This window comes from Blennius ocellaris, assembly GCF_963422515.1.
Source record: "Blennius ocellaris genome assembly, chromosome: 9".
Classification (NCBI taxonomy): domain Eukaryota; kingdom Metazoa; phylum Chordata; class Actinopteri; order Blenniiformes; family Blenniidae; genus Blennius; species Blennius ocellaris.
This window is the reverse complement of record NC_137658.1, coordinates 25,155,346-25,173,995: the sequence shown is the minus strand read 5'-3', so window position 1 is coordinate 25,173,995 and position 18,650 is coordinate 25,155,346. Positions and strand designations below refer to the sequence as shown.

Below are 18,650 nucleotides of genomic sequence, written 5' to 3'. Positions count from 1 at the left end.
CAAGGTTTGAATTTCATAGCGCGCACACACACACACACCACCCACCCCCGAGCAGGTGTTCCCAAAGATGTGGGGGTGTGTGTGTGTGTGTGTGTGTGTGTGTGTGTGTGTGTGTGTGTGTGTGTGTGTGTGTGTGTGTGTGTGTGTGTGTGTGTGTGTGTGTGTGTGTGTGTGTGTGTGTGTGTGTGTGTGTGTGTGTGTTTTAATGGAGTACTCCTCTCAAAACGTAGAGCTCATAGAAACGGCTCAGGCTTTAACTTTCAAAAAAATTGTACGCATGGTGCGTTACAGGATTCCAACGGGCGGGGCCACTGTGTGGCACAATCTGGAGTGTATGAACTGTACAGCACCTGATGTAGAATGACTGGGTGTGTGTGGAGCCACATGAATAGCCAGTCATGGACCTGGCTTGTTTTCTGCCCTGTGTGAACACCCACACCTCCAGGAGTCGCATCTGAGATGGTGTAATTGTCTTTTCCTCTCATGCTTGGTGCGCTCCTTCACAGATTGGGCCCTGGGCGGCTGCCCACATCACTCAAAGCAAAAGCCTTGGGCAGCTACCCACATTGCTCAAAGCACAATCCACCACTGTATAAACCAAATTATCCCAATTCGCCACATTCCTGACAGATTGGTGAGAGAAAGTGACAATGTGTAGTGGCTCACAGCAGAGCACAGCCGCAACCGCGGAACAATGTTGGTAATAACTCGTGACGATCCGTCACAGTTTCGTGCCTTTACTTTTAACGCTTGATAAAAGGTCAACGGCGCCGTTTGACGCCTGAATCATATAATTCAGGTCAAAATCGTGCTCTGCGGTCAGGAATTGAGATCCGTGCAATTCCTGACTTGTCGTGGTTATGTGTACATGTGCCTTAAAGTCTTCATGGACAGATAGACGTGATGTGAAATCTCTACAGTGCTTCAAATAGGAGGGAAAATGTTGCTGCCCCTGTTTGGGTTGTGCTTTTCTCTTTGAAAAAAATAAACTCATTTGGCAATGCTGATAAACGTATTTTAAAATGACCTTATTTCTAGGTTGTAATGTTGCATTTGTCTTTGTTTTTAACGTGTGTAGATTATTTAGAACTTGATCTTTTATGCCACGCTGGTAGCGTTCAGAATAAATCTCAATTTCCTTTGTAACCTTTGGCAGGACTGCAAGAGCACCGGTTGAAAGATTGGTATTATTTCTCTATAAATCCAAATGAAAATTGCCTCCTTCTCCAAACGACTGAATGGGAAGTAGACATCTTCACATTATCGTGGTTGATTTGGTGTTGTGAGCCGCGGCATATTTCCCCCATGGCAGTTTGTTTGAAGGAAACAGGGAAAAGCTTAACGAAATATGTCTTGTCTTTCTTCTGTTCTCCTCAATGAGAAACACATCCCTTGGTATAACTTAGCTCGTGGACGATGTTGACCACCGAGTTAAAGCTTTGCTTTGCAAGTGGCTTTTGTCTTTCTTGCACTCCCTCTTGTCATCACTCATTCGCTGCAGGTATTTCTTCTCATTCTTAGAAAATATATGTGTTTTCAGACACTCGCAGATACTCCTTACAGCCATCATTGGCTCATACACCCCCCCCCCCCCCCCCCCGTTCTTTTCTCTTCCTCTTCTCATCCACTCAGATTGCGTATTCAGAAGATGCCAGTTGTGTTGCCGTGTTTTTGTCCCCTGAAAGTAGCAGTGTTATTTTTGTGGTAATTTTACTAATGATATCCCCAAAGAATCTGTGCTAGATTCTGTAGACGCCTGATTATTAGAGCAAAGAAGGATAGCAATAATAATATGTATGCATTTCTAAAAAGCAGAAACTGGCCCAGTAGCATCAAAATATAGAAATAAAAATGTGTTTGTTCAGTGTGAAGACGGATTTATTACATACACTTCAGCTGCTGAACGTACAGTATGTGTGCCAGCTTGTCTCAGCGGTGAGCAATTCCCATGTAAACAGTAGTCTGTAGTGCAGTCCCCTGGCTTCGCTCTGATCCTTTAAATGGCTCCCCTGAAACACCATTGCAGTTGCTTGAGCCACTATTTCTTGGCAATTGTGGTTTCTATAATCAGCATTTCAGCCAAATCATTATCCAATACGACCACTCAAGCCTCAAGCAGCCATCATAAGCCATATTAAATGTCGAAGACCTTCCCGGCGCTCAATGTGAATGTAATTGTTTCTGCCTTTGCGTCATCCGTCCACTTCCCTCACTGCTCACTTGCCTTTTTTCACCATTAGCAAGGCTGAGATCACAGTGACAGGAGCATGTGGATCTCTGAGGCCCCATCAGCAGAGAAACAGACTATGTGATAGTGTGGTTTTCTCACTGTCATTCCCAGGAGTCGCTTGCGCTAGGATTGAGGGGAAGGGATTGTGAATCTCTCGCTCCGTCTGCCCAGCTCGCCAGCTGAAAAGTCTAATAATGACAGTGACCTCACCTCTCAGTCCTCTTGTATTGCTTCGGGACTGATCACAGCAGCCAGTTTGTGTGCATCTGTGCCTGTGCACCACAGCACCTGCGATACTTATGCATTTGTGTTAGAGGTTGTTCCAATGTGATGGAAGTATATGTGATCCACAATAACGCCATCCAATGTCATTGTCAGAAAATGAGACAGAGGGCAAAGCCAAGCTGTGGAACTGATGTAAAGAAAGACAAGGTTGACCCTCATGTCACTGAGGCCACCATCTGATGAGACCTTGTCTATTATCCTACTTTTCACTTCTTTAACACTTTACTTCCAGTCAAGTGGACATTCTAACCTTGCGAATGTCCCTCCGGTGTAAGCTTAATGGTGTAATTTGTCAGGGTTTGTCCCTAAGAGTGTCTGTTTAGATATTCAATCAGTGTTTGAAACAAATCATAAAACAAATTAATACAATGAGCTATAAAGGAGAAGTGATTTTAAGTGCGCGTCAAAACAATATTAGCCCTAACTGCTACCTATCAATGGGCCATGTCATTCATTCAGCAGGCCATGTTTATTGTTGCATGCTCTTCTGCCAAGTAAGTAGTTGTATGATTGCCTCCATCCATCTGTTCCCTTGTCTGTTTGTCTTGTTGAGCATGTTGAAGTGCCGGACTGGGATGAAATGTGCTGTGCAGAGAAACACTCTCGAGGGGGAGAAGCATGGAGGGTTTGTGACCCTTTGACCTCTCCTGTTGGACAGGTCTTACTATTGAGTTTCACATAAATGTAGCCCGTGACTCGCATCGCCTCAAAAAGGAACATAAACCTACTCATTTTTGGTGACCTAAAGACCTTCCCACTCGGCTTTTCATCCGTTTCTGTTGAACCTGATTGAGTTTGAAATGTTGTTTATTTGAATGTGTGTTTTTTTTATCTTCCTCAGAGCCATCATCCTTTTTTCTATTTCATTTTGGTCCAAAGGCCAACAGTTTCAGCTTTACATGAATTTCAAAACCAATTCGAGGTGAAAATAAACAGAAAGGTTTTCGATCAAGGACTCTTTATACTAAACACATCCAATACTGCAGCACATTGACGAAGCCTCTCCACTTACTGTACCGTGTATCTGCAGTTCAAATATTAGTAATGTGAAGATCTATCTTGAAAGGGTGAAGACTTTAATGTTTGCATTTTCTAGTGTGTGACCGTGCACGTGTGTGCATGAATAAAACTAAACCCTTAACTGCAACCTAAACATGTTACTGCATCCATGCTCCTGTCCCGACTTATCCCCGAAGACTCTGCTTACTGTTTGAAGTCTTCACTTGAAAGGCCTGATCTGAATACCACAGGAACTCTGCAAACAGCGATTACAGGCTGATTAATGAGCCACTACACACACACACACACACACACACACACACACACACACACACACACACACACACACACACACATACTGTACACAAAAAAACACTTGCTTTCTAGGCCATACACAACTGGATTAAACTTAAGTCAGTATGTCACAACTTGCAAAGACCCACTTGGTTAAAGTTTGTTTTTGTTTTTGTTTAGGACTTTTTTTTTGGGGGGGGGGGGGGGGGGGGGGGGTTGGAAAATATCTTGTTTTCAAAGTGCATATCCAGCTCCTCATCTAATCCTGTATTCTTTTCTCGCTTGTTTCTTTGCAGTGTCTGCCGAGATCTTAAAGAGCAGTTTAACCACCATGGAGCGCCACATTCAAAGACTCGAGAACGACATTGAAAACTTTCCCAAAAAAGATGACCAACAAGACAAGTTTGTGGAAAAGATGTCGATATCCTTTTTTAATTGTTTTTTTACAGCGTTCGCTTCCACGACACAAGTTTGTACTTAATTTTTCTCTCCAGGACATGAGCATCATAGCATATTAGGACATCCTCTGCCCTATTCTGTTGTCAGACGTGTCGCAGGTCTGAGCTGTTTGTGTTCTCTGTGGCAATGGAAAGCAGTTTAAGTTACTTGGTGTGATAGGTGGCACCCGAGGGAACTTCGGGAATGGATCTGGCTGCCTTGCTGTGAGATGTTGATCTGATCTCCCTTTTTACTCCTCCCTGAGTCCCAAGAGGGAAATCATGCCCACGGCTATTTTTACTGCACTCTGCCACCACGGCCTGTCTCCCAGGGTTCTCTGGGGCTCTGGCCCCTCACACCAGCCTATTCCCGATTTCATCTCCTGACCGGCCGTTAGCCTTTCCACACAAATGTCCGTGCTTTTTCCTCATAGCACCTCTCCTGTTTCGATAACGGAGTGTTTCACTTAAGGCCAAGCGTCTGTGCTCCCAAATTGAATTAGCCATGTCTCCACATTTCCTTGTGTGCCCTCTCTGAAGGGAAAGGTCCTCACTGTATAGGTTTGATCAATGGTGAAAATCAAGTCTGTTGTCAACATCCTAAGGCTTAGGGCGCCTTTCAGGAACAAATGAAAACACAACATAAAGGAGTGAAGCAGTCAACAAGCTCCTCTCCTCTCCTCTCCTTCTTCAAAATTATTAGGAAAAGAAAGGATTACTTTGCAGTAATCACAGAAGTGAGTAGGTGTTTCCATATGCTATGTGCTGACAAATAAGACAGCATTTAACATGATTTTTGCTTCCTTTTATCCAAACTTTATGGAGGCTGAGTTTGCATATTGGGTGTTATAAGAGTAATAGCATTCTCACACATTAACAATATGCTTCCAGTCAAAGAAAGGCATTTAAAATTTGTATAATTACAAAAAACAAAACAAACAAACACTGAAGCAAAGACCTCCGTGGCAGCAGCTTGGATGAAGAGCAGGCAGGCAAGAACGCTGCTCTGTCCCCCAATGTCAGTATTGATTCCCAAGCTCCTTTGAGAACGAGGAAATGGAGAAGTGTAGATATACTGCAGTATGTCTCTCCTTCACTGTCTGGAGTTCCTCCCTTGAGGGGGACTGAGAGAAGCTGGCTAGATGTGACCTGAAACACCTCACTTCCTTCTTTCTGCCCTTCTACTCAAGTCTTCGTGCCAGGAAGGAGGCTTAGCAGGATTTAATAAGACATATTTTAGCTTTTGCTTTATTTAAAATACTCACAGTAGGGAGGGACTGACGGGGATTTTTATTCTTGTCTCCATCTGTGTTGTTTTCCATTTTCATAATTGTGATTGGTACAGTAATTTCATCTGTACTGTTATGATTAAGTGATAAAAAGAATACTGTCCCAGTCATGATAGCTATGTTTGGGGAATGCCAGGGCTGCCACTGCACCGTTGTGTGATTGTTGGTACTGCTGCAATGTTTTTGCTTTCCTTGAAAAAAAAAAAAAGAAACAACAAAAGAGAAATGCACTCATTCCAGGTTGTTCTGTTCTGATGTTTATAGTACACAGGCCACTACAAGTACAAGTGCAATCACATAATTCTGCTCAATGCATTTGGAGACTTGTTGTGCCGCAGGTGCTTTTCTCACCCTGGGACATTTGTGTATGTGAGTAGTTTCAGCCCACTTCCCCAAGGTTTGTCATCTAGAACAATTTTGTTTTCTACCGCTTTAAACCTCCTAAGATATCAAATGTTGGGCTGGTTGTGTGCAAGCGAGCGTGGCAGTGGAATGAAACCACATACACATGGAGCAAACAGAGAGATTAGGAGATAGAAAGTGGAGACTGTTTGATTTGCTGAGGTTTTTAGTAGCAGTGTTTGCAATGAGCTTAGGTTGCACTCTAATCTGTGTTGCACAGCTAAGTGTTGGAACAATGACAGTGTGAAATACAGTGTTGTATATTTTGGGCTGACATTTCCTTCGGTGCGCATAAGAAAGCCAAGTCAGGGCAAACATACCTTTTTAAACTTTATACTGCGATTAAAAAAAAAAAAAGGATGTTGGCTCCTTGAAGCATGACAGATGGAAGAACAACAACAGCTAAAAGTCATGGATTTGATGCTTGAGCAACCCTGAAAAAGTTAAGTGAAGCCCTGTTGGCTTGACTGTTGGACACTGTGATGAATGAGCCTGCCCGCGTGCTTGTGTGGGTGTGTGTAAGAGGGAGAAACAGAGGGAGAGAGAGAGTCATTTACAGTTTTTTGTGTAGGTGAGTGCATGTGCTGCTGTTTCAGCGCTTGTCACATTTTCCTGAGATTAATTTGAGCAGACCTCGGTCACTGCGAGGTATTTTAAATGTAATATGTCCCCCAAAGCAGCATAGTTTTAATTAAACCTTTCATCATAAATTATGATTGGGTTTTTAGTTTAAGGTTGTTTTGGAGGGTTTTTTGCTTGTTTCTTTAGTTTGTCCAGCATTATTTATTTGGGCTCTTAATTTATTTATTTAAAGCTCTGTTAAATTTGTAGCAACAGTTGAAGCTACGATCTTCCCAAGGATAATGTGGTATTGGAATGTGAGAAAGAGGGAGGGGGGTTACAGAGAGAGAAAGAGGGAGGGAGGGAGGGAGGGGGTTAGACAGAGAGAGAGAGAGAAGCTTAGGGGAAACCACTTCATTTGGCTTTATTGATACATTTTTCTCCTTCCATTACTGTAATGTATGCAAATGACTGAACGGGGTGTTTGTTCAGCAGTTTAGTGATCTCTATCTGTCAGAAGTAATGGCCGCCCCACAAAGGCTGTAGAGTTGAGGCACAAGCCCCCAGAGAGTCCTTTTTCACCAGAGAGGCGATTGCTGTCACGTGCACACACGCACATGCATACACACACATGCACATTCGCTTCTGGGTATGACAGAATAGAGTACTGTGGGACTCTGCATGCTAGAATATTGATGTAGTGAGGTGGCTTGATGGGAACGATGAGAGGCCAGACTGAACCTTGATGAATGTCTGGACATTTCCAATATATCTCTCTCAGCTGGACTCAACGACTTAACTCAACCTGCAGACATTTCGCTGAGCCTTTCATTCCCCAGAATACCGAAGTCAAAGCACAAGCTAAGATGATTAATACTACTCAAGCAGTTTAAGTGAGCCTTATTTATTTGGTGTTTTTTTTTTTTTTTACAGAAATAGTGGGAGTAACATACTTGAACGAACGAAAATGGATTATTTTATTCGAGAATGTTAGCTTCCCTGTACCCTCAAGATAACCCTGCTGCAGAATCATTCTTTTAGTCTACAATCATGTAACTTTTCACGTTAACACATGCTGAGGCTGAAATAAAAAGAACAAGATTTCTTGATGTTACTAGCTTTTCTCTCAAACTTCTTGGTAAAGATTTTTCTCGTTAACATTTATTTTATTTTTTTAAAATCCTGCACAATGACGTTTTCATCCTTTTAAACGTGTTGATGGACCTGTTTACTGGTTTTCTTGATTTTCTTCCGAGTAATTTTCATTTGGTTTCTCTGAAAGTGAGTCTGCTTTGTGATGGGTATTGTTGCACACTCATTCAGTTTCCACAATCCAATGCCCTTGTCGCGGTTGAAGTCTTCCACAAGGCTGTGTGAAGAGAGCTCAGCGGCTTGATGCTATTTCTCTTAGTATTTAGTTTGAAAATAGTTCCATTTACTCAAGAGTTCCGCTTCTAAAGTCTCAAGTTAGTCAAGGACTGGGCAGCATTGTCTTTAATTTGTCTTGATATATACCTGCACTCTTCACGTTCAGTGCTTTTACTTCGTCAGACACACGAAACTAACTTATGATGGGATCATGTAGTCTTCTATTATTTTCGCAATTTATTTGGAATAGTGAGCTCTGTGAGCTGAAATATCTACTGATTGGCTTAGACAAACATATGGCATCCACGCTGGTGTCTGCTACGGTACAATCACAGATTTACCATGTAGTTACATTGTGTGGCATATGAAAAAAACACTAAGAAGTGTATGCTGCTTTGTAACACAGATAGCTGGAGCTTCAGTAACAAAGTCAAGTGAAGTGATATTGACATTCAGAATGGAATGGACAACAGTAAGGAAGGGAAGAAAATATGTCTTCCAATGCAAAATTGATCCTAGTAATTGAGCATCAGTCCAATATGTAGGAAAAGATCTGAGAAACAACCTGTATCCATGTGATAGCAGGAGGGTTGCCATGCTTAAGGCCCTAATGATAACAATCACTGTACATTTGTGTCTGCGTGACAAATAATATAGACACAGCCGAACAGATTTGAGGAAAAATGTGATATTGACAGATAAATCATCATTTGCGATGCCTTTGACAGTGCAGACGTGGTGTACACTAAGAGAACTGGTCGCTCTGTGGTGAACACTTTAATGCTATGGTTGAGAGTCAGTTTGTACCCGAAAGGCATCTGTACACTTAGATTTTGGCCATCACCAATGAGGGACAAGCAATAATGACGATATATATGATTGTATCTTCAAATCTTTTGTATCATGCCATACATAAATGTCATGACCACTGCCTCGCTACACTGCTGCTATGAGCTCCTTCTTCTCATAACTGATCGGGTCGCAGCAGAACACGGCAATCAGAGCAACACCAGTGCTACAAGCTTGTTCTGTGCCCTTCAATGCTGTAAGAATAGAGGTTTTGTTCTTGGTTCATTTTTTTTTTCTTCCTTTTGTTCTGCAGACAATGTTGCTGTGCATGGGTGATTTACAGAATAAGATTGTTCTTGTGAAGCGAAGTACATCATAGCAGTCGCCACCTATCATTCATTGGAGAGTCGCTTCAAGCTCCTGTTAATGAAATCCACATGTGATGAAATGATAAAATTCTATCGTGTTTAGAAGCCATCATGAATGTTTATCATATGAATAATCATGTCTACTGGAGTAGATGAAAGTCATCTTTGCATATCAAATTGACCTCAAACAGGGGGGGGGGGGGGTGACCATAACCCAAAGGATATGGGGTGGTCTCACTAAAACCTCATTCGTGGATCGACAGCTGCATTCACAAAGTGCCATCCGATTGACTCCACACTTCTAAGGTGTTGGTTTACTCCAATGTGCTTATGGATGGCTCGTGTCAAACTGCAAGTGTTGCAGACTCTTTTGGCTTCAGGCGAGGGTTATGTACAGTTGCAGCAATCTCTTGTATTGGCACCAGGCACTTAAAGTCAAATAAATTGCTGTTCGTGAAACAATGGTTCTGTTTAACAGGCGGCTGAATTCCTACCGCAGTTTCTTTTTTTCTTTTTTAGTCTTCTTTTTTAGATAAGTGCAATGGTCTTCTGAGACATTACCCTAGTTTAATACACATTTGTGTATGAAAGAAGAGTGGGGTATTTACAGAATCACCATGTTTATTCCTGTTTGTTTGTGTATAATAAAACTAGGTTAAAACATGCTGGTGGCACCCTGAATAGCTCGCTATTTTATTTATTTATTTGTTTATTTATTTATTTATAAAGCGAAAATATTTACACACCCCACCCCACCACCCACCACACCCCCCTCGGCACATTTAAGCTCACTCTCTTAATCACCACCTCCCCTCAAGCCCCCGACGCCTCCACCCTAACACCTACCCCAAACCAAGTGTTTTTTTCTCTCTGCTAATGAAATTCACTGTAAACTGTGTGGCCAATTAACTAAAGCACAGATAAACCGATGGAGCCTTTTAATTATCCGAAATTCAGTGAAAACGTGCGTTAAATAAGCAGAGGTGCTTAAAGGGTTCGAACTCTTTGCTTGAGTTCTTCCGCCATATTACTCACCTCAACTTGAATTCCTAGACAAAGAAAAAAAAAAAGAAAAACTACATCAATTTCAATGAAGAGATAATAACAGTCATTAGAATAAATTGTTCTTCAAGTTGGATTCTGTGCATCAGAGGAAATAAAATACATTTAACCAGTATTTTAGTCATTGATATATCTGCTAAATAAAAATAACAAGGAACATCACTATAAAAAGAGAAAACTGGAAATGAGATTTCGGCACCTTGATTTAGATTTTTGCTATAGAGCGAGTCAGACGAGTTTGTCATGCAGCGGATGTACAAACACTGTGACTAATATCTGTATTAACAGCTGTAAAACCTGTTGTGTAGCTTATAGTGCTGTCGAACTGATATTCAGTGCTGCTGCCGCTCAAATGTCTGATATCATACAGAACAACTCTCCTACTGTTCCAGGATATGTTAAAGACTAATCTGCACATTTTCTAACATGGTTTTATGTCAGTTCACCAACACTCATTAAAGCCCCGAATGGCCACGGAATGGTCAAAAAAATCTATTTTTCATGTTTTATGACACGTTTTGCCCCCTTTTTTTGGTGTTACACAAAATAAATATCAAACTAATACTTTTCAATTGGACTTATCCTTTGTTCGTGAGAGAGGGAGAGAGATAAAGTGAGAAAGAGAAAGAGAGGGAGAGAGAGCCAGACAGCGCAAGAGAGGCCGAGATGCAAATATTTCACATTGCCTCTTAATTTTGTTTCATGAATACCCTAATCTCGACTGTTTCCCCTGTTTTTCACGCATACATATACCTTACAAATACATCAGAAAGTGCCCGACGTCCTATTATTTTTCCACTATCAGTTTGAGGGTTTCCCCCTGCGTCACCATGGGTCTGGGCCAGTCCCCCCCCCCCCCCCCCCCCCGTCGGCTCCTCTAAGAACCACCAATGTTTTTGACTTTAACCACAAAATGCCTGGATAATGTTTTTTTTTCATATTTGAAGGGATACGGAGCTTCTATTGCAGCTAAACACAAGGTAACTGCTGAGAGCAGCTGTTCACAAAATGTTAATGCTGGTCAGTGTGGATGCACACATCTTTATAGTCATTAGTGTGGACTGGCCCCACAGTAAAATTAATTAATGCCTGATGGTGAGAAGAAAAGCAAGACAAAAGCATCACAGCATAAGCACTGTCTAATAGGGAAAAACGCATGACTCTAAAGATAAATCCAATTGAAATGTATTTGTTTGAAATTTGTTTTGTCTAACATGAAAAAAGGGGCAAAATGTGTCACAGAACACAATAAATGGATTACATTTTGTGACCATTTGACGAACTGCTCTGAGGCTGGGTTGTATGATGACTACAGGTTGTTATTTTAACTGTAAATGTATTGCATTGTGTTGCTCATTTTACAGAATTAGAATTGGCTGCTTTTAGGACACAAGCAGCATGTCTTCAGGATATATAAGGGAACACATCAAGACCTGGTTTCATGTTCAGCCTTCAGTAAGTCTCCAGTCAGTCTAACATGATTGAAGATGTGTGAGAATGAATTGTAGGAATAGATGTTACTGATAGTTGTAGCGCGAAACAATATTTTCTAAAAATTGATCCATTAATACCAGCCTGAAATGAACCATATCAACTGAGACATACCCAGCCAAAATACAAATATATAGTCTATGTCATGTATATGCAATGTTCAAAATATATTGAAGTTTATGTACATAATGTGTCCACATTTAAAATATTAAAGCCACAAATATACACTTAATGTAACACCAGAGTAGTATTTGACATACAAGAGACACACCATGAGAAATTCGAGGTGGACCTCTTTTTGTCACTTTCTTACAGTTCAACCTCCCACCCAATAAATTGCTAGTTGTGTACTGCGCTGTGTATCATGTTTCCATTGACCTCCGTCGTCTGTTTATTTCACTGGCAAACAGACCATTTTCTCGCGCTCCGGTCATACGAGGGAATTTCTGAGAAGTTTGCCAATCAGTACCTTGTTAGGCTGTGACACTTGTCCTGATGAGGCAGCTCTATTAACCAGTCGAGTTAGCCTGCTGACAGACTGCTGTGACTCTGGCCTCCAGTGGCTGTCGGGGGTGTGGCGCTGGAGTACACAAGGTACACTCATAATGTACTCTCGATCTAGCCTTTTGCTCCTGAGTGAACAACTGTCATATTCCACTGATAAAGCCTCTGTGCCCTGGCGGTCGTGGAGGGTGTCCTCTGGGATCGACTGCGTCCAGAAGGGATTCAGGTCTGCTACCCTGCAATCTAAAATGTTTCCATATATCCTGGGCGTATACATTTTTATGACTTCTTCAGCAAGGTTGATGAGCAATGCACCGGGTGAGTTTCTAGTAGACAATCTCTGCAGAGGTGATAAGTTGTAGCAGGCAACAGCTTTTGAATAGAAAATTATTTGTTTAGTTAATCTGTTTTATCTATGTGTTTCCATGTGTCGCTCAGCTGCTGTATTACTTTGCCACTATTGACCCAGGTCTCCGGTGATTATTTCTGCTCTACTGAAAGTCAGGCTAAGGACCCAGTGGCAGAGGCTCCAATCTGCACCTCATTACTTCCCCAAAAGGCCTGGGCTTAGTGCAGGGTAATAGACAGAGGCCCAGTCGCCCTCATTTGTCATGGGCTCCTGGGTTTGATGCAAAGCCCCCCTTGAGCACTTGTTGCCGAGCTCTAATCCTGCAGTAGACACCAGCCACGCTTCTCTGCTTAGCCATCCACTCTCTCTACCGTCATGGCTCATGATTTCACTTTCATTTGATGTTTTAATGAAATCCCTGAGACGCAGGTGAATGGCAGGCCCATTGTTGGAAAATTATTCTATCAAATGCAAGTTGAAGGGAAACGTGACTTGAGTCCTGTGTCTTGTAAATAGGTGCTGCTATGGGTTTACAGTGTATTTCAGTGTGCAAATCCACAATGGAGGATTCAGAAACCAGCATACAGACACACTGGTCCACACAAGGCAGTGTTGCTCTTCCCAATGTCTCCTTGCTGATATTTCCATCTCAAGCAATGACTGAAAGTGATACTATACCTGCTATGGATGTAATGTTGAGCATTTAATGCTTGTAGATAATGCAAAGAGCATGCATTTATATAGAGGTGACATTTATGCCGTTGTAGGCTATTACATAACCTCATGGCAGCACTATTTGTTGTGCAGTTTTGCAAATAAGTGCAATGGGACAGCGCCCAAAAGGCTGAAAAACTTCCACCATGAAAAGACCTGAGTATCATTAGCCCAAGTTGCTGTGTGTGCCAGCTGAAAGCCACTCTAAAATTAAAATCACACTAATGCCTGGACACTCCCCCCCCCCCCCCCGCCCGGAATTGTATTCCTTTCTTGCCGATGCTGTCGAGGGAATACTGTGCTGCTCTTTGCTACTGGGCCGCTCTGTTTGATTTCTAACTTTGCTCTGTGGTGGCTATCCTTCGTCTCTTCTGACAAGGGCCGACGGATCAGGCGCATCCGCATGACTGCGGGCCATCTTCTCAGCAGCCCCCCTCATATATTTGGCCCCACAAACGATTTTGCCGAAGTTATTGACTGGATTTTCTCGCTCCGGAGTAATTAGGAGCTTCATTATGCAAATAAAGTGCACTAATTGTCTCACGTCTCCTAATTGATTATAAGATATGTTATATGCTTGACATTAGGGGTCGAGTCTTTTCAAAAACAGATTTGGTCTACAACAGTATGAGCCTTTGCACTTTGTGAATAATTTAATGACAGCAAATAACACAGTGGGCCATTTCCTCAGCACGTCACTGTGCTCTTGGCTCGGCAAATTCAAGACACAATAGAAAAGTCAGAGGAGAAAAAGATCGCTAATTAAAATGAATCGGTGACAGTCAGAAACACTAACAGTTACAAACGGCAATCTGATGGTAGTCAACAGGGGATTCTCCATTAATTGGCAAAATGAGGCTCATCAATCACACGAGGGGGGGGGGGGGGGGGGGCGCTGCACAGACAGTATCCTGTCAGAGTCACCCACTGTGGGGGGAGCAGCATGACGTGTGTCTCTGGGACAGAGTCATGTAGAGAAGAAACCCGTCTCTTCTCCTCTCTCTCTCTCTCTCTCTCTCTCTCTCTCTCTCTCTCTCTCTCTCTCTCTCTCACTCTCTCTCTCTTCTCTCTCTCTCTCTCTCTCTCTCTCTCTCTCCTCTCTCTCTCTCTCCTCTCTCTCTCTCTCTCTCTCTCTCCTCTCTCTCTCTCTCTCTCTCTCTCTCTCTCTCTCCCTCTCCCTCTCCCTCTCCGCCCCCACCCACAATACTGTTCCTCGCTGCATGTGGCTCTCAGTAGACATCTCTCCAACTCATTCTGACAGGCTTTGTTTTTCCTTGTCGCATTTCAAATGCGGATTGGCTGGCATTTTCTGCCAGTCAAGGCCGCAACAGAATTGTCAAAACACACTGTTGAATTCCAGCTTTTAGAGGATATTCTTTGCTGATGACATATGCCGAGAGGCTTGTAACTCCATACTACTTCTTCGCATTCAAGTACTCACAAAAATACCGGTACTGTCAATTTTCTATACAAGAGACCTTGATCATTTTGTTGAAGTATAAAATAGCTTTTTTCAAACACAGGACAACAATTTCTAAAGATTCAATTTTGTTCGAATGTATGACCTTTTTTTTTCTTCATTGTGAAACACTTAAGGAAATTCACATTGCAGGACAGCAATGTGTGAACTTTCCATGACCTCGGGAAGTAGACTATTATTCTTGTTCATTTTGGTGGGTAATGTGCTGCTTTGTGTCAGCAAGGCAACTCCCAGGGAAGATAACATCCAGGGTCTGCCTACAAGGCAATAAATATACCCAGGCAATAATTGACTGATTCGTCAACTGAACTCATCAATGGGCTGCTTCTAGTCTATGTCACTCTCTGGGTGTACGGCAGTCACGCACACGAAACAGTTATTGTTTTATGTTCCTCCTCTGTTTCGCCGGTGCATCTAACTTTGCTCCTTCGTGTATCTGTACGGTACAGACCGCCAGAACTGACTTGCCATTGAGATAGGCGCTGGTATTGTATGTTGATATCCTCATTACCTCGTTCCAGAGTATCAAATCAGTTATACCTGCCATAGAAAATAGAGTATTTACAAATAGTTCTATCGCTTCCTCTGACACAGCTAATATACTGCAAGTCAAAACAAAAGTCACGCATGTTTGGGTTTTTATTGATGATTCACCTCTAATTAGCAGCATGGATAGATATGTTGACCTCCAGTAGTGCTGCTGGTTGTGTTGATGCCTGCTCCATGGATGTGATTACATGAGTTGATCCTGTTCGCAGAGTGTATTGACACATGGGGTGACAGGTAACACTTTATTGCGCAATAACATTGACATAAAAATAAAAATGGATAAGTTGGCTCCAATTTCTGTCCACCACCTCAATTCTGTTCATTCTTTTTTTTTTTCCGCCCCACAACATGTGAATTTGGTGGGGAGGGGTGGGGGTGTTACCGGCAGCTCCTCCTATTACACTGCTCAACACCCAAATCACTTTGTGATCACACTGTTTATCTTGCCTGTTTGTTTGTTTTATTATTCTCCTCTGTTCAGACCCATGGTCTGAGAAGGAGCCGGGTTTACCACACCAGCAGCTACAATGCAGATTCAAGCATTTTTTTGTTCACCAATTCCCTGATATTGCACGTCACGTTGCAGAAAAAGCAATGTGTGAAAGCACATATCCAGAGGTGTGTCTAGGAACAAGCTGTTAACTGGAGGTAGATGCTGGCTGTGCCATGGCAGTTCATTGGTGATGAGATGTTGTTGTAGAGTGACTCTGTAGGGCCGCTAATATAAAAGCATGAACCTGGGGGAGATGTGCATATTTTCTGTAAAAATGCAGACCAACAAGATCTCCACCTCGGCACAGCAGACCTTGGCACCCATAATTGTGATTAAAAACTGGTTGGGAAGCTTTCTATATTGTTTCTAGGAGCATGATGAAGCACAATGTGGCCAAATAAATAACATTTTGAGCAATTTGAAAGACTGACTGCAATTTCCATGAGCTCTGTAGGCTGAGTGGGCTCTTGAGGCACGTTTGTGATGGATAGTATAGCAAGGGTTATGATGCTGGAGGCATGTTTGATGCCGTGGTCATATTCTTCAACTTCTGTGAGTAAGGTCATGATGCTCCATCTGAAAAATAATTCTATTTGCATGTACTCCATCGACCCACTACAACAATTTGCATGAGCAAATCCGATTTTCAAAGGTCAATTTATAAAACTTAATGCATGCTGTGACTGTCTTCGTTTCTTTTTTCTCCATTTGTTTAATGCCTGTGGCGATGTGACAGTGTAAATCTGTTTGCTGTACCACCTGGTCCACAAGTGTTATCTAGTTGCAAATTGAGACGAAGAATCCAGAATGAATTAGTGAAGGTATCCCTCAGCAAACAAAACTGGAGTAGTTGTGCTTTCAAACATGATGTGTCGTCACAGGTTTCACATTTGAATTGTTCGTTTGTTTATGAATTTGGAAGGGAAAATGTCACAATGGATTAAAAAAAAAATTGAGGGGGGGGGGACGAATAGTAACCAAATGTTACTTTAATTTGATGTAAAAAATGTACTCATCTTCTTTCGTTCGATACATTTAATTGTGTGGTGTTTGGTGCATTCAACCCAGAGAGAGAATATCTGCAGTTCGTATCCGTATGTCAGAGCCTTTCTGAGCAGAGACTACATGTTCTCCCTGTGCCTCTTTGGAGCTTCTTCCTTTGTCTCTGGTTTCAATTCACTTCAATCAAACCTTATTTATATAGCACCAAATACACCACAGTCATTTCTAGGTGCTTTTCACAGAGAATAAAGACAAACGAGTCCACATGAGAAAGCAAGTTTATTTACGACTGTGGAAAGGAAAAAGTCCCTCTAACAGGAAGAAACCTTTGCAGAAACCAGACTCAGAGGTGGCGGCATTCTGCTGACCGGTTGGGGTGAGAGGATAGAGGATAGAGGAGAGCACAGGATAGATAGAGAGATAGATTGGGAGGGGACTGTATTTCCTCCCACAGTCTGAACGTAGGTATTTGCTTCTATGTTTGCCCTGCTCTAGATACATCACATTCAATAGTTATGTAAATGGTGTTGCCTTATGTAATGTAGCTCAGCATGCTTACTGTATTTGGTTATTTAATCTCTCTGTATTCTCTGCAACCTGTCCTAAACATTGATGTAGCAGTGTCAATGCACTGCATTCATAATGATTACATTTGTCTCGATGTTCTCCAATTACATATCTGCTGTGGCAGAAATGCAAGGAAGAAATGTCCCTACATGTATCATACGGAAATGTCAATTCCTCTAAATATATATTTGATTGTATGTTGAGTGCAAATTGTGTTGCCAAAACATCAATAGGAGTGCAACTTTTGTCTGAGAAAGAAGTGCTGAATTGATTCCCATTTTAAATGTGGATGTTTAACAGTAACAGGATATTTTTTTCCAATCTATTTTAGTTTATCTGTGTTTCATCTTATAAATGAGAGGGAAATGAATGAAAATATATAGTTGTTTTTTTGTTTTGTTTTCTTTAGTTTTTTTTTTTTAATAGACATTATCAGATTCCTCTTGCTGTGGTTTAAATTGATATTGTTCCACTTAACGCTCATGTGAATTGAAGCATGAAGGTCAACCCTAGTTTAAGCTTCTTGGCGTTATTATCATCATTATATCACAGGGCTGCTGCTGATGCATTGTAACAAGTGCAACTATTGGAAGTACAAATTGTTTCAGGCATTTGAAATTGCATCCATATCGAGGGCTATTTGTTGGGCACCAGCGTTTGTCTTGTAATTATACAATATGACGGTGAGCTTAATAATATTTTGTTGTTAGCACCATAAAGCTGATGGTCTTGATTTTGTTCGGCTCTATGATGGGTCATGTGGTCCTATAGTGTCATTGCACGTACTATCACAAAATGATAGTCATTGTGTTTGTGAGCATGTGTGCATGTGAGGGGGAGCTTTGGGGAGTGTAGGACTGTGTACTCATGAGATAGCTGCCAGGCAGTGCAGGACGATAGCTGTGAATGAGGCGTTTTCCATTGAAGTGATTAAAATGATTGAGGACAGCGGCAAACTCATTCATCTCTGAGCAAGGTGATGAGGGACGTTCTGTATGTGTGTGTCTGAAAGAAAGTGCTGCATGCGTGTGTGTGCGTGTGTGCATGTGTGTGTGTGTGCGTGTATGTGTGTGTGTCACGGATGTAGAACAACTTGTGAAATGGGACTGGCATGGTAGCGGCTCCAGAGATGTGGAGCGTAGCCCACAGGAGAGCCGTGTCTTTTCACTGTACATCTGAAAAGACAGCCAAATATTTATCATCACCCCACCACAGCCTCCATCCCACATTTTAATTTGACCTTCATCAGAATGAAGTGAACACTTCGTCATCGCCAGTCTCTATGCCTGTTTTTGGTTTGATTTTTGTATGTTTATTATTATGGTTTTATTACTTATGTTGGTGTGTTATTTTCTGTAACTTTAAACTGTTTCGTGACGCTAGCTGAATAACTCTTCCTTGAGGTCTCTATGGATGT

At 42.0% G+C, this 18,650-nt stretch overlaps 1 protein-coding gene across 7 annotated transcripts in view; it reads left to right on the top strand.

Moving 5' to 3' along the window:
• diaph2 (diaphanous-related formin 2) overlaps positions 1–18,650 on the top strand; it is a 391,722-nt gene that overhangs the window by 280,068 nt on the left and 93,004 nt on the right. For all 7 annotated transcript variants that reach the window (XM_080502643.1, XM_080502646.1, XM_080502644.1 and 4 more), the window contains one exon: positions 4,105–4,229. In XM_080502643.1, coding sequence (XP_080358769.1) covers positions 4,105–4,229 — 125 coding nt within the window. The remainder of the gene's footprint in view (positions 1–4,104; positions 4,230–18,650) is intronic.